This window comes from Sus scrofa, chromosome 3 (assembly GCF_000003025.6).
Source record: "Sus scrofa isolate TJ Tabasco breed Duroc chromosome 3, Sscrofa11.1, whole genome shotgun sequence".
Taxonomy (NCBI): domain Eukaryota; kingdom Metazoa; phylum Chordata; class Mammalia; order Artiodactyla; family Suidae; genus Sus; species Sus scrofa.
In genome coordinates, this window is record NC_010445.4 from 3,598,496 (window position 1) to 3,622,453 (window position 23,958).

Genomic DNA, 23,958 nt, shown 5'->3' on the forward strand with positions numbered 1-23,958 from the left:
CATTTGCTCCTTAGACTTTGAATTGGTCTCATCACTGACCTGAACTGACCGGAGGTGACTTGAACTGCCCAGGCCAAATACCAGGGACTTCCTGGTGTGGCCCACGTGTCTGCTCACCACCGTCAGCCGCTTGCAGCTAACCCACAGCTTGGCCGCCAGAAGGCGGGCTGGGCCAACAGAGCCCACTTTAGGCGCAGACATTTGCCAGGGGGGAGACGGGCCCTGGGGCCCTCTGTGCAGGGGGAGAGCCCGGGCGTGTGCACCGTGGAGCTTGGGCAGGTGTCTGCCGGTGGAGAAACGAGGCTCTTGGGCCTGGAGGCCAGGTGGGGTGGTGGAGCCGGTCCCCTGCGCTGGGACCCGTCGGCCTGCCTGTGGGTCGTGCCACTGCTTGTCGGGCGGCGTTTGCGTTCCGTCTTCTGAGTCATGGGCCTCTTTCTTCAAAACCGCTTCCTGGACGGCGACCGTGGCACCCCGGTTTCCCACGGAGCGTTTGTTCTCCGGGTGGTGAATCCACGTGGTGACCAGAGTGGACAGGAAGCACGTCCGTCCGTCTGGAACCCAAGTTGGGGGTGACATCAGGGGCTCCCGCTGGGGACGCAGGACTCTGCTGTCCCCGCACAGCCCAGGGAGCCCCTGCCAGGGTGGGTCACGGCCCAGAGCGCCTCTTACCAGGGCTGCCGCTTGGTCCTGTGTGAAGCCAGGACCCGTTACCCAGGGGGCCGGGCTCCCTCCCCGGGCCTCACGCGCTGCTCTCCTCCCATTGCAGGTGCACCTTGCGGTTCCCCAGCACCGCCATAAAGATCCAGTTCACGTCCCTGTACCATCAGGAGGAGGCTCCGGCGTCCCCCCTGCGGCCGCTGTACCCACAGATCTCGCCCCTGAAGATCCACATCCCGGAGCCGGACCTCCGGAGCCTGGTCAGCCCCGTCCCCTCCCCGACCGGCACCATCAGGTGAGCAGCCAAGCCGCCCGTCCCGGGCTCGCGGTTTCCTCTGCAGACTCGGGGTCCCTGTGCTCTAGAGGCTCGTCAGAGAAAGAGGCGCAGTTCGGTGTTTTATACACCGTGTTCCCGGCAATTTGCCTGTGGATGGAAACTCTGAAACTATTTCAAGTGCGTCAGGGGACCGGACTCCTTAAATAAAACCTTTGGAGGATTCTCTTATAAAGTGAAAAATCACTGCCAACCTCAAAGTGTGTATCAGGGCCTTTTAAAAGCAAGCAGAGGCATCATTTTTTCAAGACAGTGAAAACTTAGGAGTAATGTTTAGATACCAGGAGTCCAGGGACTTTGTTTGCCTAAGCTTCATTTGTAGAGATCCCTTGTGACGTTTGAGAAATTAATCTACATTTTTAAGAAAGTCCTCAAGCTTTCTCATTCTTGGCGTGTCATACAAAGAGAGCCCCCGGGGAAGGTTTCGGGGTGAAGCACGTACGTAACCAGGCAGGGAGGTGGCGAGCGAGTGGTTGCTCTCAGGGGCAGAAGTGCTTCTTGTAACATCGTTGTGCTTGGGTCAGCAGCCGAGGTCCTATGCCATCTTCCCCTTTTGTCACAAAGCCTGTCAGAAGATGTGTATTTGAAAATCAAGATGTGATAAACTTTTCTTTTTTTTTTTTTTTTTTTTTTTTTTTTGCTTCTTAGGGCCACATCTGCAGCATATGGAGGTTCCCAGGCTAGGGGTCGAATCGGAGCTGTAGCCGCCGGCCTACACCCCAGCCCCAGCAGCACCAGATCCAAGCCATGTCTGTGACCTACCCCACAGCTCATGGCAACACCGGATCCTTAACCCACTGAGCGAGGCCAGGGATTGAACCTGCCACCTCCTGGTTCCTAGTCAGAGTCCACTGCTCCAGGACGGGAACTTCAAGATGTAATAAACTTTAAAAGAGTTCACTGCTTCATTAAGGAAATGAAACTGGAGGAGTTCCCGTTGGGCCTCAGCAGGTTAAGGACTCAGCGTAGTCTCTGAGGACGCAGGTTTGACCCCTGGCCTTGCTCAGTGGGTTAGGGATCTGGCAGAGCAGCGTAGGTCACAGACACGGGAAGGGATTGCTGCGACCAGCCTCAGGGCCGCTCAGCTCCGGCTCTGCTGGGGAAGCACCTTGCAGAGCGTGGCTCCCAGAGGCACCCCGGGACCGGAGGCCTTTTCAGGAGGTTTGTGAGGGCAAGAGCATCTTCATGTCCAGAGGGAGATCCCACTGGGCCGACGTTCGGTGCAGCCTGGTCTGTGGTGGCAGCCTGGGGGCCACGCCAGCCCCAGGGCCACACCCACCAGCAGGAAAAGAAGAAGCCAGTTTCATTTTGTTTGTTTGTCTTTACAGCCGCGCCTGCGGCATCTGGAAGTTCCCGGGCTAGGGGTCGATTCAGAGCCCGCGATGGGGCCTCTGCCCCCGCCACAGCAAGGCCAGATCCGAGCCGCATCCGGCCCTGGCCCAGCGCTGCACGTGCCCTGTTTTGCTTCCATCCTTCCTGATCGAGTGAGGCGTCTCCCTGAGCTCCTCTCAGATTTCTCGCAATAGCTCTGCTCTCCAACCCAGAACTTCAGCCTGTCATCTCATTGCTCTTTCAGACACCTCACCGGAATGTCATCTGAAACCTGAGTGCCCCACTCACGCCTGCAGTTAAGCTGTGCTATGAAAATGCCCTCACACTTAACTCGTGTGTGTATGTAATTTATGCCGAGACACAAATTATGTGGAGGTAAACAAAGCAGCCACTTTGCAAAAGTCTGGTGGTTCCTCAGAACATTCAAGGCTTATCTTAGCACCCGGCCACTCCCTGGGTCCGTGGAAACTCGTCCCTGAGCGATCCTGGCAGTGCGAGAGCATTCCCGGCCCTGGGGACAAGTCCCATGTCCATCCGCTGCTGAGTGGAGAGGCGGTGTTAGGGCCACCCAGGGGAGCGTTATTCCTGCACAGAGCGGCTGGGGTGCCGACGCATGGTCCAGCCCAGGTGAGCCCTGGGGGGTGACCCCGCGCAGAGCAAAAGAAACCCCTCCCCAGAGAGCACAGGTTGCACGATCCTGTCGGTGTGAAATGTCCAGAAGAGGCAAATGTGTAGAGGAGGAAAGGAGGCGAGGGGTTGCCAGGGGCTGGGGGTCAAGGGGGTGACTCCTGGCTGGGGTGGGCTTTCTTTCTGGGGCGAGGGCAAGTGTCTGGAGCGAGGCGGTGGCAGCCAGGTCCGCCGGCGCGGGAGAGCCCTGCCTTGAACACTCTCCGCGGGGGCCCCGTGCAACCTGTGGGTCACATCTCGGCGAGGCTGATGAAAGCTGTTAGGCACTGACCCTTTGTCCCGCAGCACCGGGAAGGAACGCGGGCCAGGCATGCCTCAGGGCCGCTGGGAGCCCAGAGCTCACGACAGGCGTGTCCTGTGCTGGGCGGGGTGGGCCTCGGAGGCCCTTGCCTGTCCCTCTGGGGAAACCAGAGCAGGCGGTCAGCCTTAGGCAGGCGTGGGATTGTTCATCCGCCCTTTATAATCCAGTCCCACGGACGCTTTTTAAGGAAAAAGAATGTTTTGCTTTGTACCTGGGGGTTGCCATAAAGTAAGTGTGTTTCCCAGGGGCATCTTAAATAAAGACCCTGGCCAGCGGGCTCAGCTATTCCGGCGGAGCTCCCGGCGCTGCACTTGCTCGGGTCGGAGGGAGGCGGCGGTTGTAAAGGAGCCCAGTGAGCTGGGGTTGGCGGCGCTGTTCGAGAAGCCGCAGCGGGGCCCAGGCAGGCGCCGGGTTTATATTTAACTTGCTCTTGGGGCTGGAGTGGGGGCTGGGGGTGCGTCCCCACCCTGGCCTTCCCCGGAGGCTGCCCGGGGAGGCGCTCTCCTCTGGCTTTCGTCTGCTGGAACTTGTTTTGGGGGAAAGTAGTCACTTGGAGACTGGCTCTTTCACTTTTTGGCCTTGAATTAAGTGTCACAGAAAAGGATTTCTGTTTACATCCGTTTGTCTTAGCGCAGCGGAATTCGATTGAGCGACTCCAAACCTCAGAGGCCCTGAGGTTGAGCTGGCCAAGATCCTTTTCCTGTGCTGCTCTTGCGGGGTGGGGCCGGCGTGTTTACCAACAGCCTTCCTCTGGGCGGCCCGCCCCGCGCGCCCCGTGCTCCCAGTGCTTCCGGCGCGGGGGCTGCAGGAGCGGGTCCCCAAGGAAGCGGCCGCGGGGCGGAGGCCCTGGCCGGCCAGCTGCGCTGTCGCAGGGGCAGGGCTGCAGCTCCCTGCCGCCCCTAACGTGGCGCCTCTGCAGCCCTCGGAGCGGGTTTTCCCCGGCACCTCGCGCTGCGCCCCTTTTCCCCGAGGTTCGGGGCGCGGCCGTGGGAACCCGCGCCGCCGCCCCTCCCCCGCCCGCCGCGCTGCCTCGCGGCTTCTCCGGCTTCTCCGCGTTGCCGGGCAGCCCGTGGGCGTGGGCGGGTTTTTTTCCTGCGCTGAAGGCCTCCGCCCAGAACATGAATGAACGCTCTTTGAGAAGTTCTGCTACCTTAAGCAGCATTTTGCTGACCTCCCCCCCCCCCCGCCCCATTTTGCAAAGAAGTGGTTGGTGTCTTTAGGAGAGTAAAAATTGGTTAACCGTGTTCTGAGTTTTGCAAAACTAGAGCCCAGTCCGTAGAGACACAGTTTTAAGAAAACTGGAGAAATTCAGCCAGAGAAAAGGGGCAGCACAGAAAGCGAAAGGTTTTAGAAGCGCTTTCCTGAGGAAGGCATTTCTTGATTTTTTTTTCGGAATAGAAGTCAGAACCAGAAGGATTTCACGTTGTGACAGTTGGCAAAGGTTAGCGGGAGGAACGTTGTATAAAATAAAAATTAAGCACAGGACTCCGGAACCCAAATCCCTTTTCATCACCCTCTTGGGCGGGTCTGCTTCGCCACCTCCGGGAGTTCAGTCCGAGCTCACTTCCCATTGTCTCGCTGTGTTCGGTGCTTTTTGAGTTTGGAGGTCCACGTACTTTTGTGTTTCTGGCAAACCGCGGGTCCTTCCTTGAGAGGGATGTGTCTGCTGCCGCGTTTCTGGGCTCTGTGGTGCCCTGGAGAGGAGCAGGCCTCTCGGGCTGCCGTCCTGCAGAGTGGGATCCCTGCCTGCAGGTCTAGGAGCCCCCCCATTCCATACCCGCACCTGTGGACCTTGCACACACACACACACACCCCCTCTGCACACCCACGTGATCCCTCCCCACCCCACCCCCCAAAAAAACTGGAAAGAAATCAAAGTTGCTTCATGTGACACATAAAGGCAGGGCCCTCCCTGTTCTTGCATTTTTTCCTTCTGCCTAAACCTGTGCCGGGGTGGTTTGCGGCTTTAAAATGTTCTCTTGTAGTGCAGCGGGTTAAGGATCCGGCGTTGTCACTGCAGTGACTTGGGTCACTGCTGTGGCTCTTCAGGTTGGATCCCTGGCCCCAGAACTGCCACCCACACGGCCGAAAAAACATGTTGAGAGGAAGTTGAATGGACTTGTCCTTTAGTTCTTGTCTCCACTGGATGGGTTCCCGGCTCTCAGACACATCTGTGGGGGAGGGGGGAGCGGCTCTGAAGGTCGCTGTGCCATGTTCTTGGCTGACCCTTCCGGACCACACCCAGCCCGTGACCTGCCGCCCGGAGCGCTTCCTTCCGGGCTTTGGCTCTGGGGTTGAGGGAGCAGGAGGGGCCTGGCAGAGGAGCTGAGGGAGGCCTGGGGCGGGCAGCCCAGATGTGCCCACTCGGAGGGAGAAGAGCTTGGTACATCTTGGTTCAGGCGGTTTGCTGATGGCACTCACTGGTCAGTGCTTTCCAGAGACTAGCTAACCTGTCCGGGCAGCAGCCCGGATTTCCAGCATGGAGTTTACCCCAAGGGAGCACAGACGTTGTCACGAGAGCCCTGAGAAGCTCCCCTTTTCCCCCAGACGGTGGAGGTACGACACGTTCTGCAGAATCCAAATGTTTTGGAGAAGAAAAAGTCCCGGGCGGCGCTACCGTAGGACAGAAGCCAGTGAGCGGGTGGAGACCTTGTGTGACGTGCTGCTGGCTGCTCCCCAGAAAGGCCTCGCAGCCCGCTCTCCTCCTGTTCCCGTGCCTCTGGCTCCTTTCCCGTCGGTCCTCTCTCGCGGCTCGACTGTTGTACGTGGCCCCTTGACGGCTGACCACTTCGCCACTGAGGGCCACATGGCTGTTGCCAGTTTCTTGTCTCCTGAGGGGTTCAGAGCTAAGTGCTCAGAGGCTTAGGGCCGTCAGTGGCCCGAAATCGCTGCTCTGAAGTGAGAGTCCACGGCGAGGTGGTGGCACCCTCAGGTCTGGTTGTTAAGTTTAAATGAGCTCAGTAGGGTCATGAGCCACAAGGTTTGAGAACAGCGATAAAAATAGAACTGTTTCTAGGAGATCCCGTCATGGCTCAGTGGTTAAGGAATCCGACTACGAACCATGAGGGAGAGGGTTCGATCCCTGGCCTAGCTCAGTGGGTTAAGGATCCCGCGTTGCCGTGAGCTGTGGTGTAGGTCAGGTCGCAGACGCGGCTTGGATCCCGCGTTGCTGTGGCTGTTGCGTAGACTGGTGGCTACAGCTTGGATGAGATCCTTAGCCTGGGAACCTCCATATGCCGCGGATGCGGCCCTCAAAAGACCAAAAGAAAAAAAAAGAAAAGGAAATAGAGGGGTTTCTGACTCAGGCCTCGCGGGGGGGGGGGGGGCGGGGCCGGCGGCGGGCGCGGGGCGGGGCCGGGACATCCTGCCCTCTCCGCTGGACGCGGGTGCTCTGCGACCCCACCTTGCCGTCCCGCCCCCACCTTGCAGATGGGGACACCGAGGCTCAGGAGGGTCATTCTCTGCAGCAGAGTGGGTGCCCGCAGCGCAGGCGGTACCGACTTCACTGTGTTTTTTGAAGGCTTGTCCTCCCCTGAGACGCACCCCCATCTAAGCGCACAAACCCCGCGCTGGTTTCTAGTCTGTGCGCAACCTGAGGCTTGGCTTTTCTTCCGCGCCCCCAAGGTCGTCGGGACTGTCGGTCAGGGTCCCCGGTTGCGGCGGGATTGTGGGACCCTCCAGGGCCCGAGCTCAGCCTCCGCTCGGCGCCCCTTCCCGGGTTGGCTTACATCTCCTTGATCTCGTCCCCCGAGCCCTCCCTCCCGGACCTGAGGGCGCCCCGGACCTGAATCTGGGAACCCCGCTCTCCTGGCTTCCTTCCCCTCATCGTTCCCTCTACTTACTGGCAGTGGGACGGGAAGGGTCAGTGTTTTTTGAGAACGTACGCAGCTGAAAACTGTCCTCCGTTGATAAGCAGGTGGGTGGCTTCCCTGGGGGGAGCGCGCCAGGTTGGAGGCCCTGTGCTTCCGGGCGAGGGCGCCCTCTAGCCTCGAGGGTGGCCGTGGGGGGACGCTGCTGCTGCCGCCGCCAGCCTGGCCCTTCTGCACAGCCCTTCCCCCTGGGAGGACTGAGTCCCTCCTGCTGTCCCGGCCAGGCCCGGGGTGGGGTGGGGGGGTCTTCCGTCTGAAGACTCAGTTCCTGCGATCTCAGGGAGTTACCGTCTTGTTTCTGCTTTTCCCACCTTTCCCCCCTCTGTCTCTTTCTCTTACCTGCTTCCTCAGAAACCTCAAGTCTCTCCTGACACTCTTTATGGAACTTTGGTTTCTCTTTTTAAACACCGTCAGAGCCTTTCCTTGTTCTCCAGATGTGCTCTTGGCTGTATCCTCGCTTCTCAGGACCGCTGTCTCCCTTCTCTAGGGTCGCGCTGTGCCCTTGGTTTTGCCCTTTCGCCTTCTCCCCGCCTCCTCTGCGTCTGCAGAGCCCTGTCCGAGTGCTGCCCCATGTCCTGCACACGTGCCCCTCGGTGGCTGTAGCCCCTGGGGTCAGCCACTGCATCCCTCAGTAAATAAAATTATGACGTGAGCCTGTAAGTTTACTAATGTATTTTGAATAAGAAATTCTATATACTTTTTTGTGTGTGTTTTTAGGGGGTTCCCAGGCTAGGGGTCGAATCAGAGCTACAGCTGCCAGCCTACACCACAGCCACAGCAACGCGGGATCCAACCTGCATCTGCCACTTAACACTGCAGCTTGTGGCAACGACGGATCCTTAACCCACTTAGCGAGGCCAGGGATAGAGCCTGCGTCCTCGTGGATACCAGTCAGGTTCATTAATGGCTGAGCCACAACAGGAACTCCAGAAATTCTATATACTTCAGTTGAAGCATTTGTTTTCTAGAGTTTAAAAAAAAAAAAAGAAAAAGATTCTAATTTTCAAAAGAAGTTCCAAAGACATGAATGAAAATCTGCGTGGTCGTCGAGATCTTTCTCCTGAAAAATCTCCATCAGCTCGACTGCCATCAAGGAGCTGATATTTTTCAATGGAAGATTAATAATCTCATTAAAATAGTAACCTTAAAAAAAAACCCAGGTCCTAGGAAGCTGCCTCGATCGTCTCAGGCGGTGGTGTGGCTGGGGGCTGCGGGGGGACGACTCAGCCGCCCCGCCTGGGAGCAGGGCAACCCCCGTCTGCCATCCTGGGGCCGGGCTGTTGAGGGTACAGGCATGCCCCGACCTCTGTCCACAGCGTGTCCTGTCCCCCGTCCACAGGCCACCCTCCGCCCCTGGCAGTCAGGTCCCTGTTCTCTAGACCAGACCAGAGCGGAGCCAGGGCTGGGGAGGGGGTTACAGGCTCAGCAGTGCACCTCCCGTCCTCCCACCGTGATTTCAGAGCCACTCCCAGTTCCTCTTTTTATTGTAAGTTTTTAATCGGAAAACAAATATACAACTTGGAATGGATTTGAGGCGAATTGTGCCTTAAGCAGATTTTTTTGTTTTTTTAAAGAAAAGTCCCGAAGGCAGGAGCATCAAGACTTGCTTTCCAGGAGGCCAGCGTGGGAGGAGCAGGGCCCAGAGCCTCCTGCCTGCTGGGTTTTCCTGTGTCCCCAGGCAGAACCAGGCCAGCCAGCCAGGCGATGAGCGGGACATCCAGGGCCACCAGGGGTGGGGCGGGCGGCAGGTGCCTGGGGAAGGCTCCCCGCAGCTCCTTGGGCCCTTGGTCGTGTCTGCCTCTCTGAGCTGGCTTCTCCAGTGTCGCAAACACGAGGTGCATGTTGTTGCCAGGTGTGTCTTGGCCGGTCCCAGGAGTCGGGTCCTGGGCCTGAGCTGTCGCCAGGCTGGGCCAGCTGGTCCTGTTGAGACAGTGGCCCAGATCCAGGGCAGCTGCCGGCGGGACAGGTCAGCCATGAGCCATGCCCACTCCTGACCCTGAATCCTTCTCACCTGAGCGGACGTGTGACTTCTGGAGGGTGACTTGGGGATGGTTTTTCGTAAAAGGGGGAGTCAGTGACCAGGGGTCTCGAAGGGCGCCTTCCCCGTCTTTTCCACATTCACCCTTAAGGCGGGAAGAACAGTGTCGATTACGTAGCACCTGGTGGGTCAGGCCGCTTGGCCTCTGCCCTTTACCCCGTCCCCAGATCATCTTCCACACCCCAGGCACTTGGGGGCCCCTGAAGTGGGCGAGTCTGCCTAAGCCTGGACCCCAGGAGGGCCCTGCGTTCCCCCCCATCCCCTGGAGAGCCCGTGTGACTTTATACTGGGATCTTTCCTCTTTCGCTGCTTGTTGGGGAGCTGCGTGGTGGAGCGGAAGCTCCCTCGGTGACACTGGGTGTCCTGGACAGTTTCTCAGAATCGCTGTTCCCGCCCCACCCCGCAGGCCCATCTTTAAATCGAGCATTTCAGCCCCGAGACGTCCTGCTTCTGTGCTTCCAGCTCTGCTCCTCCGCCTTGGGCGCGTGACGCCAGGGTTGCTGGGTACCAGGCGCGGCCCTCGGCCAAGGCCAGCCCGCGGGGACAGCTGAATGGCGTTTGTTGAGGCCGGGGCGGCTGTGTGTGCACACGTGTGTTCCCCGGGACGGGCCTGCTGGGCCCTCTGGGTGTCAGCCTCCCAGGAAGGGCTTGTCCGCACCGGCCTCCATGCCGCATGCGGTGGCACAGGGACCGCCTGGCCTCTTCTTGTTTGAGAGCCAGCCTGCCAGCCTGTTCACTGTGTCCACAGAAGTCATTCCGTGGGGAGTGGCAGCGTTTTCCCTGGGTCTAGCCTGTCGAGGGTTAGGTGTGAGTCTTCTGTGGTCTTTTACAAAGTATGAACTTTTATAAGCGCCTTGGGCCCTGAAGTCACGTGGCCTCCCCTGGTCTGGGTGCCCCCGTCAGTCGCACAGGTTTAGTTGCCAGTGAGGGTTCCCCAAACAAGGCTTCCCACTCCCCGCCTCCACCACGCGCCTTTCCCTGATCTGTCTCTGGGAGGCTGGCGTGTTTCTGGAGGACAGTTCTCGTGGCCAGAGTGTGGACCAGGCGTGGTGCGTCGGTCCACTTGTGTTCGAGGGGCCCCGAACGCGCCTGGGCTTGGAGCAATGCCGGCCCCCGTCAGGGCTGCCCGTCCCCTGAGCCACCGTGTGCCGTGGCCTTTCATTCCTGGACGGGGGCACTTGGATGGTGGAGTGTGTGAGCCCGGTCCTGGGGAGATGCGCTCCCCCAGCTTCCGCTCTTCGCCTGGCTCTGCGTTTGGGTCAAAGTGAAGTTCAGAAAGCGCTGCGTTTATTGCTGCTCCTCGTCTCTCTGCAGCTCACTTTTGGTTGTTGGTTAAAATTTCTATACTCACGGGACTCGCTTATCTCTGTGTTTGGAGAATCTAGTGGAAGAGAGAACAAAAATTCTCAAATAAGAGATTCCTTTGAATTTCTCCATGGACATGCAGTGGCTTGGAGTTGTGTGGATTGCTGGCCACTAAGGGATGGTGACGTGGTAGAATCCGGCGTTAATGTCAACAGCCAAGTGTTTCTCAGCCGTAGTGTTTTATGGTTTCATTTATGCCTTCCTCCGTTCGGTAACTGTCTCTTGAGCCCCCCGCCCCACGTGCTGCAGGTGCTCCTCCCCCCACAGGAGACAGGCAGGGAGCCCATGATGGCAGCTGGGCCCCAGAGGAGGCTCTGGGTTGGTGTCCAGTGCGTGGCGCAGGAGGCTCTCATTTGTGCTTGACCTGTGGGCACCTTGGGGGCACCCTGTCGTTGGAACAGGTGGGGCGGGTAATTGCCTGGGGCATGATGGGAAAATGAATGGCACCTCCCAGGGCACTGGGGGGCCCGTCTTGGAGGAGGCACACACAGGCGGGCAGTCTGGCACTCCTGGGGACAAGCAGAAGGAGGCAGGCTACCACTGGGCTGTGGGCACCTCTCAGCAAGGGCGCTTTTTAGTTTTTTTGGCCACACCCACACCATGTGGAAATTCCCCAGGCCAGGGCTCAACTCCTCATCACAGTAGTGACCTGAGCCCCAGTAGTGACAGTGCTAGATCCTTAACCCACAGAGCCACCAGGGAGCTCCCCCAGGTTAGTTTTAACCTGCGTCTGTGACCCACTCGTAGAGCTTTTGTTGGTTTTCCCTGAATGTTTTTAATTTTCAAAATCAGAATTTGGACATGGTTTGCTGGCCACAGACCTCCTTGGTAGGGATGTGAGCTGGGCCTGGTGGCTGGGCCAGACTGCAGGGACAGACTGCAGGCTCTTGGGCTACTTGGGCTGAGACCCTAACGGGGAGCTCTGATGTTTCCTGCCCACGGATTGTGTTGCAGTTTCCAGCCAGAGATGAGCCAGCGAGTTGAGGCCGTGACCCTGGGCAGCCGCGGGCCTGGGAACTGGGTTGGGAGGCCAGCGCGGTTCTTCCTGCAGCCCAGCCTCGCTTCAGGCGCCACCGTGTGGCCGAGTGAGCAGCCTGCAGCCGTGGGACCCTGCTGCGGCCCAGGTTGCACAGCCAGTGGGGTCGGGACAGTGCCCTGCCGCGTGACCTCGGTCCCTGCTCCGTTCAGGGATCCTGACATCCTGTAACACCAGATCCGCCTCCCCAGTACAGGGCCAGAACTCAGGACGTGTCCTTTCTCTCTGCAGTGTCCCCAACTCCTGCCCGGCCAGCCCCCGCGGGGCCGGATCCTCCGGCTACCGCTTCGTCCAGAATGTGACCTCGGACCTGCAGCTCGCAGCGGAGTTCGCCGCGAAGGCCGCCTCGGAGCAGCAGGCGGAGGCGTCGGGAGGGGACAGTCCCAAGGTCTCAGCCTGGGCGCGTTGACAGGGGACGGGCGCGGGGGCGGCCGCTCTGCCTTCCTGCGCATGCGCCGCCCCGTCCGCGGGGCTGGACGGCTCCAGACACCGTCCCGGCCCCGGGGAAGGCGGCCAGGCTCTCCCCTACAGCTTTGTGTCCTAGCTCATTTCCGTCTGACACCCGTTTGTAAATCAGTGTGCAGAGGAGGTGAGAAACCTCAGACTTAAATTTTCCCTCTCATGAGGCAGAGATGGCCCTTCCCTGGTTTAAAGCACGTGGATTAAGCCGGCGGAGGTCTCGGGTTGATTTTAGCAGTTCCGCTGCGAGTCCCTGGCCCCACCGGAAGGGTGTTCTCCCCGAGGAGGTGGCGTGTGTGGGGTTGGGGGGCGGGGGAGCCTTTCTTTCGGGCCGACCCCGCGCTGTCTGTGTCCTCAGGATGAGTCGAAGCCGCCGTACTCCTATGCCCAGCTGATCGTGCAGGCCATCTCCTCGGCGCAGGACCGGCAGCTAACACTAAGCGGCATCTACGCCCACATCACCAAGCATTACCCCTACTACAGGACGGCCGACAAGGGCTGGCAGGTGCGCCCGCGCCGGGGGGCCCCGACTCCAGGCCGCGTCCCCGGGCAGCAGAGGGTCAGAAGAGTCGGGCTTGTCCTTCTGACGGCCTGCGGGGTGCCCGCAGGGAGCCCAGGTCCTCTCCCCGGTCAGGGTCCAGAAACGTGGAACCATGCCGGCGCTTCCTGCGCCCAGGGTGCTGGCGTGCCCCGTTGGAAACGCTGCCCTGCTGCTTCCGGATGATTTCTCTGTTGAGGTCTTTAAGACCTCTGCCGACAGGGGACACGACAGCACCTCACAGCTGTTGACGTGTCCTCTGTGGCCGCTGTTTCCCGTCTGCTAGTTGGTTCAGTGCAGGCTCCTCACAGGGCGTCTCCTGGACCAGGGTTTGCGCCTGTTGCGCTCTCGCAGTGTGGGATGGTCCTGGTCCCGGGCCCGGTTTCCACAGGAAAACCCTCCGCGCCCCTTGCCCCCCAGTTACACGGCCCTTTGCGCCCACGGAGGCCCCTCCTGCCTGCAAAGCCCCCGCCACGGCGTGGACCCTGGGGCTCCGCCAGGGGGTCTCCTGGCTGCTGCGCTCAGGTCGGGTCGGGCTGGGCTTTGGGTCGTGACCCGCGGTGACTGACGACTGTCTCTGCTTTGCCCGCAGAATTCCATCCGCCACAACCTCTCCTTGAACCGCTACTTCATTAAGGTCCCTCGTTCCCAGGAGGAGCCCGGGAAGGGGTCCTTTTGGCGGATAGACCCTGCCTCCGAGGCCAAGCTCGTGGAGCAGGCGTTCCGGAAACGGAGGCAGCGGGGCACCTGCTTCCGCACCCCCTTTGGGCCGCTGTCATCCAGGTGAGCCGCTCTGCCACTCGGTCAGGCCACTGTCGTCCAGGTGAGCCGCTCTGCTGCTCAGTCGGCCAGCCGCCCAGGTGGCCACGGCCGCAGGGGTTTTGGCACTTAAGTTTTCCCCCTCTTTTTGAGGGAATAGCTGGGGACTACTGAGCTGTGCGCTGGGGACAGGAGCAGGATGGCGGCTGCTCCCGCCCTCAGTTCTCAGGCGCTGAGATGAAGCGTGTGGGCCTGGGGAGAAACAGGGAGGGCCCTTGGGCTTCCTTGGATGGGGCTGCTCTGCACAGACCCCGTCTCCAAAGAAGGTCCCCTTCTGAGCACTGGGGGCTCGGGCCCCAGCGTGTCATTGGGGACATAGTTCAACCCACCCAGCGACCAACATTGCTCTTCAGCTGGGGGCAAGCTGGGGGTGGCCCTGGGCCTGCCTGTGTGTCCAGGGCTGCCCACAAGCATGAGGGCTGCTTTCAAGGTCGCACTGGTAGTTGGGAGGCTGGTCACCTACGACATAGAATTTGCGGGGGGCAGCGGGTGGCTCAAGAAGGGAGCCCCCAGTCCAGGAGGAGAGCCTGGCCACAGCTCGGTGTGAGCCGAGTCCTGGGGAGAGGAGGCAGGCTGTGTGCGCTGGGGCAGAGGGGGAAGCCAGGTTTCAGAGGACCTGATGGGAGCTGGGTCTCCTGCAGGCGAGGTTTAGGGCTGCAGGGTGACCAGTTGCTACTGGTTAGCATTGGGATGAGCAGGTGGGGCCTCGGGCCTGGAAGGAGGACACACACCAGCCAAGGGGGTTGGAGAAGAGTGGGCCAGGCTCGGGCCCGTAGGGTGGGGTGGGGTGTGGCGCTGGTGGTGACCTTAAATGCAAAACGGGGAGCCCCCTGGAGAATCCGGCAGCCCAGCTTCCCGCCCGTGCATGTGCAGTGGCTCAGGGGCCTGCTGCGTGTGCTTGGAGGTCCCTGCAGAGGGGACCGTGCTCATTGCACGGCCTGTCCAGGCAACGGATGTTAGACCCAGGCGGAGGTTCTGGGGGTTATTACCTATGCGAGACAAACAGCTTTGCTGTCTCGGGGGTCCGCTTGTCCAGGGGAAGGTTTGTGCCCGCCCCTGCAGAGCCACTGTTTTTAGCACAAAAGCCGGGGCCTCTGTTCTGAGGCCCGGGCCCTTCCGGAGGTGAAGGCCCTGGACCGTGGCCTTGGGCGGGGCTCTACCTACAGAGCGATGTTATGTCCAGCGGGCGGCAGGACGCCGCTGCAGGACGGTCGGTGTTGGAAATGCCTTGAGAGGACAGAGCAGCGTCAGGGACGTCGGGCCAAGGCAGCACGTGTGGGTGTCGCGCTGTTACGCAGCCTGACGAGTCCCCATCTTCCTCCCTCGCAGCGTTTACTTACGGCTGTGGCCCTCTCTCTGCCCCCCAGGAGCGCTCCGGCCTCACCCACTCACCCGGGGCTGATGTCGCCTCGTTCCAGTGGCCTGCAGACCCCAGAGTGCCTGTCGCGGGAGGGCTCGCCCATCCCGCACGACCCCGACTTCGGGTCCAAGTTGGCGTCTGTTCCTGAGTACCGGTACTCCCAAAGTGCGCCTGGTGAGAAGGGCTCTGTCCTCTCGGCGGACGTGGCCTGGGAGGGAGCGTCCCGAGTCCCCACTGACCCCGCGCCCTCCTCGGCAGGCTCTCCCGTCAGCGCCCAGCCGGTGATCATGGCCGTGCCACCCCGACCGCCCAGCCTGGTGGCCAAGCCCGTGGCCTACATGCCAGCTTCCATCGTGACGGCCCAGCAGCCGGCGGGCCACGCGATCCACGTGGTGCAGCAGGCCCCCCCTGTCACCATGCTCAGAGTGGTCACCACCTCCGCCAGCTCCGCTAACGGCTACATCCTGGCCAGCCAGGCCTCGGCAGGGGCCACCCACGAAGCAGCGGGCACGGCCGTGCTGGACCTGGGCAGTGAGGCGAGAGGTAACATGGCCATGCGGTCACTGCGTGGGGACCCCTGTGGCTGAGGTGGGTCCCCAGGACATAGAGCCAGGGGCTGCAGAGCCCAAGACTGGGGACACAGGCTGTCCTGGGGGACAGTGGCTCTCAGGCTGCTGCCTGTTCTCTGCTCCGCATCTCTTGAGAAGTACCTCCTGGAAAGCAGCACCGCTGCCGCCCTGCCGTGCTCCCCCGGGGTGTGCTCCCTGTGGGGTGCTGCCCGGTGCCCCAGGGCTGCCTTGGAGTCGTGCGGAGTGAGAAGCAGTGCCTGGCTCCTGAGCTAGAACTCTGGACCCAGGGAATTCCTGGGGTCAAGGCTGAAAATGCAGCTGCACCGTCAGAGCCCCCCGAGGTCCCTCCTCTACACCACCCTAGGGTCACGTGCATTTTGGGGAAAGGAGGCTAGGTTATGGCTCTGAAGGCAGATCACTTCATGCCAAATAGTGCATTTTCTTTCTCACCTTGCCATTGGCCTGGTTAAAGTTGAAGGTACTTAAATTTTTTTTAAGCCTTGTTTTTCTCTCATTTCAAAACATATTTCATCAGTTTTGTGTTGAGAAGCAGTGTTCCGTCCCGGTGCCTGCGCCTCGGGGCCACGCTCCACTCTCTCTGCATCGGCAGAGTCAGGCCGAGGTGCACGTGCGTGTGTGCCACGCGGGTCCCCGTGAGCGTGAACGGGGCTCTGATCCACGCTGTCCCCGCAGGCTTGGAAGAGAAACCCACCATAGCGTTTGCCACCATCCCCGCTGCCAGCCGAGTGATCCAGACGGTGGCCAGCCAGATGGCCCCCGGGGTCCCTGGACACACGGTCACCATCCTGCAGCCAGCCACGCCGGTGACCATTGGGCAGCACCACCTTCCCGTCCGGGCCGTCACTCAGAACGGCAAGCACGCCGTCCCCACCAATAGTTTAGCCGGCAACGCTTACGGTGAGACCCCGCGCCACCTCCACGCCCCTGGTTTTCTGGGATGAGGGCAGCACCGGTGTTTCTCCCCTTGATCCCGTCCTCCAGCCTGTTTCTCGAGCACCTCCTGTGTGCCGGGCACTGTGCTGTGATGCCAGGGCAGCCTCGAGGAAGCAAGCAAAGCCTAGGTCACAGCCCACGCCCTGCAGGGGGACGAGAGGTCGGGAGGGACCTGAAACAGCCCGTTCAGGCGGGGTGGGGGGCAGGGGGTGAGGGCGGGAGCCTCCGTGTCAAGGGGGGTCCGCACATGGAAGCCGCAGCAAGAGAAGGAGACGGGGAGCGGGCCTGGGGCGGGAGGGGCTGGCGCCCAGGTGCGGCCAGGTGTGCTGCGTGGGGCCCGGCTCCTGGGTAGCGCAGCCCTCGGTGACGCGGGCCTGTGTGCACAACAGCTCAGTGCTGGTCCCGGTCAGCTTCCCAACGTCCGTCTCCTTTTCCTCCGCCCCAGCCCTCACCAGCCCCCTGCAGCTCCTTGCGGCCCAGGCCAGCTCGTCCACTCCGGTGGTGGTCACGCGGGTGTGCGAGGTGGGACCCGAAGAGCCGGCGGCGGCGGCGGCGGCAGCAGCAGCGGCGGTGGCCACCACCGCCACCCCCACCCCCACCACCCCCACGGCCACCTCTGCCTCCTCCACCGGGGAGCCCGAGGTCAAGCGGTCCCGAGTGGAGGAGCCCGTGGGGACTGGGACCACGCAGGCCGGGGTGATCACGGCTGCCGGCCCGCAGGGGCCCGGGACCGGGGAGTGACGCCGACCGCCTGGATGGAGTGGGACACTTGCCAGAAGGAGCTCTGGAGCCGGACCGAGGCGGCGACACCGCGGCCACGCGGGGCCGGGAAAGCTCCACGCGGCCCCGAGCCCCGTGCCCCCCGGCCCGGACGCCTCCGCCTGCCTGCACTGGGGCGCGTGGTCCTCCTCGCCGTCTCGCCTCCTGCCCCTGCTCTGGTTTCAAACAAAACACATAAACGCGTTCAGACAGCTGATTGTATGATTCTGGGGCTTCTTTGTGTCCCTTTTCTCCCCCCAGCTCCGCCTTCGCTCCCCAGGCCTCTCGTCCAGGGCGTGGGGAGAGGGTTATGGCCCAGTGTCGGGGCGGCCCGCCCGCAGAAAGCCAGGCTCCTGGAGCAGGACGGAGACGCAGCCTGGCACGGACGGCGCCTCCGAGGGAGAGGCCGGGCGTGGGGTTCCGCCCTGTGCGCAGGAGACGGTCGGGGCGCGGGCCGGGGGGTGGCGCCGCCGCCAGGTTGCAGACTCTGCCGCGGGGCAAGGATCGGCATTAATCGGGTGCGGGGAGGGGTCTCACCTGGCCTTGGACCCCAGTCTTGAGGTGAAATGTGGAATTCAGGCTTAATCGTAAATCTGAGACGGAGGAGGGATCACGTGCCCCGAGGTTTCATCTCTAGACGCTGTCACGCCTGGAGGTCTGAGGTCCCGGCCTGGCATTAATCCCCGAGTGAATCTGCCACTCTGGTAACTTCAAGAAAGATTGACGGCCTCCTGGGTTGGTGTTCAAGGCGGAACCGGCTGTTGGGACGAAAGATCGGTCTGGGCCAGCAGGCTGCAGCGTCCGGCCGGTGTCCCGGCCACCCTGCGATCCAGTGGCTCCTGGTGCTCAAGGCAGGAGCAGGGGGTGGTCACGCCGTGTCGCTCCAGAAACAGGAGGACGAGCGCGTCTCCTGGGCTCTGGCGTCTGGTGCCGGCACTGCGGTCTCTACCCTCGACGGCCTGTCTGTCTCCCATCCAGCTGCCTCCACGCCCACAGCACCGGCAGCCCCAGGCCTTGTGTGCGGCACCCACGGGGAGAGCCCAGGCAGCCCTCAGACCCGCACCCCTCGGAGATGCCAGCAGAGCTGCCCAGTGGATGCCTAGTCGGGTCTGGTGAGATCTCTGCCCTTCGGCTTCATTCAGAGAACATTCTCAGGAAACGTCAAGTGACTGAGCTCAGCCCGGTCTTGGCTCCTCGCACAGGCACCTGGAGGCCCCATGGGAGCAGTTCCTTCCACCGCACAGCCGTCCTCAGTCTCCCGCTCCTCCCTGAGCCCCGACGGCTGCACTGCCCAGAGCAGGTGCAGGCCTCACGCGGCTGGGACCTGCCTGCCGGGGGACCTCGGCTCGGGCCTGACCTCCAGGCAGCGTGGGTTGTCAGCGGATGGGGCCGGCTGCCGCCCAGCGGGTGCGATGGCTCCGCCTTGCTGTCCCCACGCAGCCCCAAGCTGGTCGTTCCCACGGCACCACACTTCAGGGGGGAAGCGAGCTGCTGTGTGCGTCCGTCCTGCACAGGTAGTCCTGGGAGTTTGCAGAGAGCCGGGAGGGTGGCCGCTCCCGCCGCCCCACCCTGGCGGGAGAGCAGCTCATTCCATGCTGACGTTTCCCGTTGTTTCATGTAAACTTGTCTTTTGCCGACGTGTGTGGTGTGTATGGGTGAGAGTGTGTAGGGCCGACGGCTGGCGAGGGCCCTGGCATGGCCTGTGGCTCCTTGCCCGCTCACTGCTGCTCCGCCCTGGGCCCGCGCGTGGCCTCCTGCAGGGGCACAGGCACCGGGACAGCTGGTGGCAGAACACCGACCTCGGCCTGGCTTGGTCTGACCTGACCCCGGCCTCTCCTCACCTCTGAGGTGCTTTGCTCTGTCCGCTGTTAGTGGAGACGGCTCTGTGTTTTCTGGAACTGGCTCAGGGGGAGGCAAGTGGAGAGGGTGGTGTCTGGAACAGGGCGGGAGGGGACGGTGTGCCCAGCAGTGACATTCTGCCACGTGGAGACCTTGTGCCTTTTTCGCCCCTGCTGGGAAGGAGGAAGGGACCCTGTGAGGCCAGGCCTCGGGGGGGCGGCCACTCCACTTCCCCATAAGCCTCTGGACGGGCTTTTGGTCCTCGGACCACAGGGCCGGCTCGGCTCTCGCCAACACTGGTCCTGGGGCTGGTCGCCAGGGGGCCCAGGAGAGGCCAGCTCCTCAGGGAAGATGCACGTCCCAGCAGGAAAGAGAGCCCTGTGTCCACGTGGCCGACCAGACGGGGGTCGCCCCCACGCGAGCAGGAGCGCCAGGCAGAGTGACCCGGAGACCCACCACAGCGCGGGCGGGCCGACCCGGTGGGGCTGAGAAGAGAAGCAGCTGAAGTGGTCCGGCCCCGTGCTGGTGGCACGGCAGCCCCCGCTCACCCAGGGCGGGAATCCACGTGGAGGGATGGGCCCGGCGGAGGCACGGCCCCTGCTGTCGAGGCTCCCTCTCCGTCTGGGTACCTGGGTCCGCCTGCCTGGCTGCTGCTTGATGAGGCGTCGCCTTTACTGGCGCCAAGTACAGAGAAAGGCGCTCTCTGCAGAGGGAGGAAGTCGCAAAATGACCCCTTTTAGCTGAGCTGCTCCCCCAGGACAGCTTAGTACGACCTCGGAAGCAGGGAGGGTTGTGACCCTTTTCCTGTGTCACGCAGCCCGGGAGCCCCTCATCTGAGGAGAGGGGAGCTTAGCTAAGGGTGAGGGCCTCTTAGCCAAGAGCGGGCTCCACGGAGCCTTAAGTACAGTTGAGGCAGGGGAATGATCTTGTTTTTCTGCAGAAGCCTCAAGGCTGCCCTGGCCTGGAGAGGTGGCCGTGCAGGGGTCACAGCCGCATCTCCTCCCCTCCGAGTGTCGCGAGTGTCGCAGCCCTGGCTTCCGGCTGCCTCTCACTTCACATCCGAGCAGGCAAGTGTGCTGCTTGTTCTGGAGTAAGTTTCCCAAAGCGACCGTGAGCTCCGTGAGTCCAAAGGGCCTGAGTTGCTAAAGCGAGGCCTCGAGCCACCTTCGTGGCTGCCGGTGAAAGCGGCTTTCCCAGGGCCGCTGGCGGCCGCCTGTGTCGTACCTCTGTCGAGAAGCGACGGTATTTTAACAAGAACCATTTAAATTATTCACATGTGCTGCTATGAAGGTGGACCTGCGGGGGCGGGGGGCGCCCAGTTTCTGTCCATGGTCCTTGATTGTGTCCTGTGCTGTATAAATTCCTTTCTTTGGTTGCTTTCTTGGGGCCTGGTTTCCCACAGGAAGGTTGAAGTCGCTCGGGACACGGTTCTGTCCACACAGGGTGAACCCGCCTTTCTCGCCGGCCCTGTTTCCTTTCCCACCAAGGGCCACTGCCCCTACCGTCGAGGAGGGGGTCTGGCCCTGGCCCTGCAGGTGCCTCTGTCCGCTCGCGGCCCTTGGTGGCCTCGTGTGATTGTGAGGGGCCCTCCTGGTGCCAGCTGCTCTCGAGACTGGGATCGGGTGACCCAAGAGTGAACTGAGATAAAAAGTAGGCCCATTTCACCAGCCGTGTGCAGGGAAGGTGTTCTGCTCTCCCTTGGAAAGCAGGGCCGCCGGCTGGGTGTCGCTACCCCAGGCATCTGCGGGCCAGCCTGGGGCCACCTCTGCTGAAGGATTTTCCAGCCCAGGCTCTGCTCTGTTGCTGGAGGGACAGTCCCCAACGTGCCCGCATGGTGCCCTGGGCAGGGTCCACGCTCCTGGCCCCGCTGGTGGTCCCCAGGCACAGCCCGGCTGGCTCCCGGGGCGGCGGGGAAGTGACGCGATTGTCAGGGGCACAGGCAGCTGAGCAGAGGACCTTAGAGTCTGATGAGACCGGACACCGGCAGCAGCCGCTGCGGAGGGTCCTGTCTGCTTCTGCCGAACGGTCAACCCTGCTGCCTGGAGAGGGACGCTCTGCTGCCCCCGGGACGGGCCGCTGCGCTGCGTTTCCACGCGGGACGGGGTGGGCGCTCTTCTTGGGGTGAGCGAGCCTCGGGGGTCCTTTGAGCCTTCCTCGCCCCAACCAGCGGCTGGTCTCGGCTGCTCAGGGTTTTAGGAAAGAGTGAGGGGCGCAGTTAGGTAACGTCTGGGCATGTTCTTCTCTCCAGGGAGAAAGCCCGCTCAAGGGTTCCCCCGTTCCTTGCCCCAGCCTGTCATGCCCGCAGCCACTGGGAAGAGGTCGTGGGAAGACAGAGCCTGGGGCCCCGGGGAGGCAGGCCCGCTTCTCTGCCCACTCACTGACCAGCCGGCCGGCGGCCGCGCAAGGGCGCCTCCAGGTTTCACAGTCACCTTCTTGCTTCCGAGGGAGACAAAAGGGATCTCCAAGCTGCTGTCGGCTGTTTGCCCTGACCCACTTGTTTTAAGAACGGGAACAGTTCTAATTTCTCATTCTTTATTTGAAGACCTTTTCTGGCATTGTCTGCTCGTTTTTGATACGTCCTGCTCTTTGCTGGTGGTTTCCTCTGGGCCAGAAACAGCAACAAGGGCAGGGGAGGCTCGCCCTGGGGCGGGGGGGGCGTAGATCTGTGCCTGGGGGTCTGTGCTCCTGCAGTGACAGGACTTGCGCGCCTGAGCTGCTGCCTGCAGCCAGGAGGAGCCGTTGGGACCTGTCCCCGTAGGGGCTGAGCTGGAACGAGGCCTGCGACTCGGACGTGGAATTTTTGGGTGCGTGAAGTTAACTGGCCTCGCGTTTCGCAAATGACACCTGTGGCTGCTTGAGATCTCAGCCTCTCCATTTCTGGGTTAACTGGTCAGAGTTTTTCTTTTTTAATCCGTAAAAGGGGGATTTAAAAATCAAATATTTTAGGTTTGTCTCTTCCCACCTCCCCTCCCAACCTCCCTTCAGGAAGGGCTTTCTGGATACCTAGTAGGCGAGAACTTACCTGGCTCGGTTTCTGTTTCAGGACAGGGATGGGCAGGAAAGAGAGGTGTGTGTCCCAGGTTCTGGCGCATCTGAGGGAGGGATTAAGTCCAGCACGGATTGCTTTTTCTTATCTGACTGAGAATTCTTCTGTAAAGATCATTGGGGGGGTGGGTGCTTTTAGGGGTGTGTCTGTGTGTGAATGTTTTTGTTTGTTTTTGTTTTTTACAGTGGCTGTCTAAAGTATTTTTCACAATACGTTTAATCACCAGTGCTTTAAAAAGCGGTGGTACCCTATAGAGTGGGAATTGAGGTGCCAGAGCGTTGGGTGGGAAGCTTAGGTCGTGTCATGTTGCAGTGTTTCACCGCATGAAAGTGACATCTGGCCTACAGGACGCCCTGGAGGGGTTGGCAGAGCCCCGGCGGGGGCAGGACCCGCACCACCACCAGGAAGACGGGACCCCCATCACAGCTGGGCCGGCCTGCGTTTTCATTTCAAAGGGGATACAGTATTTTTTTAACAAGGAGCCATACTTTTTTTTAAAAGTTTGAGATCTGAATGTGATTTCTAATTGTATCAGACGTTAATGTTTTAAAGCTATAACAAAGGTTAAAATTTCTACTTTTTTTTTCATTTAACTGTTCTTTTATTAAATTGTTGTATGTGGATGGGGAAGTTTTGTTTCTCCAATTAGCATTCGTTTCTATAACCAGAAATAAAATTATATATTAAATGACACTGGGCCCCAGTGTGGTCTTGTGAGTGGCTGCTGAGGGACAGATGGACGGACAGGTGGGCGGCCAGCCTGGACACGCAGTCCCCACACAAACCGTCATGGGGTGGGGTGGGAGGGCTGCGCCTTCTCATTTGTCCTCCACAGCCCACCCCTGGGAAGCAGCTGACCATCCAGGACACGGTCCATGCAGTGTGCTTCTGGTTTCCGGGGCTCACCATCCCCTAAGTTCCCTGAGGAAGATGGCTTACACCTGCCCAGATGTGTGGGGACCAGTGCCCCCCCCCACCTGGGGGCCCCCACAGGCGCTGTGTGCTGTTGTCCTTGGGTCCTGCATGAGAGGGGCCGGGGCAGGGACTTGGCAGTCAGACTTGGCTCAGAGTCCAGCTGTGGGACTTGAACCCTGGAGAAGCTCCATTTCTTCATGTGCAGAATCGTGCCCCCAAGTGTTCTGAGAGCATGGGGACAAGGACACAGCAGCTGCGGGGGACGGGCCACCTCTTCTCCCTGCGGAGTCTTGGGATTTACCATCACATCACCTGAAGGGGCTGCTGTCTCGGGTCTGGATAGAAACGCGTCTGCCACGGAGCCATCGTTTGTCAAGCTGTAACAGCATTTGTCACGCTGGGCTGTCACTGCCCAGAGTATCGCCCTGTGTCCCCACGCAGTGTGCAGGGTGGGGATACTGTGGCCAACACACCTTTCAGAATTACTAGAATTTGACTTTCCCGCTCTGAGCCTGTTGCCTCGGCTGTAAAATAAGTATCCATAGCCTGTGATTTAGGGTGAGAACTGAGTAAGATTTTTTTTAAAGCAGCAGGTACAGCCTATGATAGGTGCTAAATAAAATGGGACCTCTAAAAAATTAAATTAAAAAAACCTCTGGGAGGGAGTTCCCATTTTGGCACAGTGGAAACGAATCCGACTAGTATCCGTGAGGACGCAGGTTCCATCCCTGGCCCCGCTCGGTGGGTTAAGGATCTAGCAGTTGGCGTGAGCTCTGGTGTAGGTCGCAGAGGTGACTCGGATCCAGCGTTGCTGTGGCTGTGGTGTAGGCTGGCGACTGCAGCTCCGATTGGACCCCTAGCTTGGGAACTTCCATACTCCACGGGTGCAGACCTTAAAAACAGACAAAAAAGAAAACTGAGGGCCGCAGTTGTTCCTTGCAAACCGCTGGACAGGGATCCAGCCCACAACCGCCCTTGGTCTAAGTTTCAGGCCGCCCCGAACACTGAGGCTGCAGGGGACAGAGCGGACTGTGTTACTGAAAAAGCGAAGTTGCTGAGGCCGGTGACAGGCGGCTCCTAA

General features: G+C 60.9%; 1 protein-coding gene across 1 annotated transcript in view; it reads left to right on the forward strand.

The window, feature by feature from the left end:
- The window catches only part of FOXK1 (forkhead box K1), a 65,012-nt gene extending 42,357 nt beyond the window's left edge, over window positions 1–22,655 (forward strand). Inside the window, exons 2-9 of the mRNA XM_021086021.1 lie at window positions 767–952; window positions 11,851–12,007; window positions 12,437–12,583; window positions 13,209–13,399; window positions 14,803–14,969; window positions 15,054–15,338; window positions 16,058–16,282; window positions 16,764–22,655. Of these exons, the coding sequence (XP_020941680.1) occupies window positions 767–952; window positions 11,851–12,007; window positions 12,437–12,583; window positions 13,209–13,399; window positions 14,803–14,969; window positions 15,054–15,338; window positions 16,058–16,282; window positions 16,764–17,059 (1,654 nt within the window). The 3' untranslated portion in view covers window positions 17,060–22,655. The remainder of the gene's footprint in view (window positions 1–766; window positions 953–11,850; window positions 12,008–12,436; window positions 12,584–13,208; window positions 13,400–14,802; window positions 14,970–15,053; window positions 15,339–16,057; window positions 16,283–16,763) is intronic.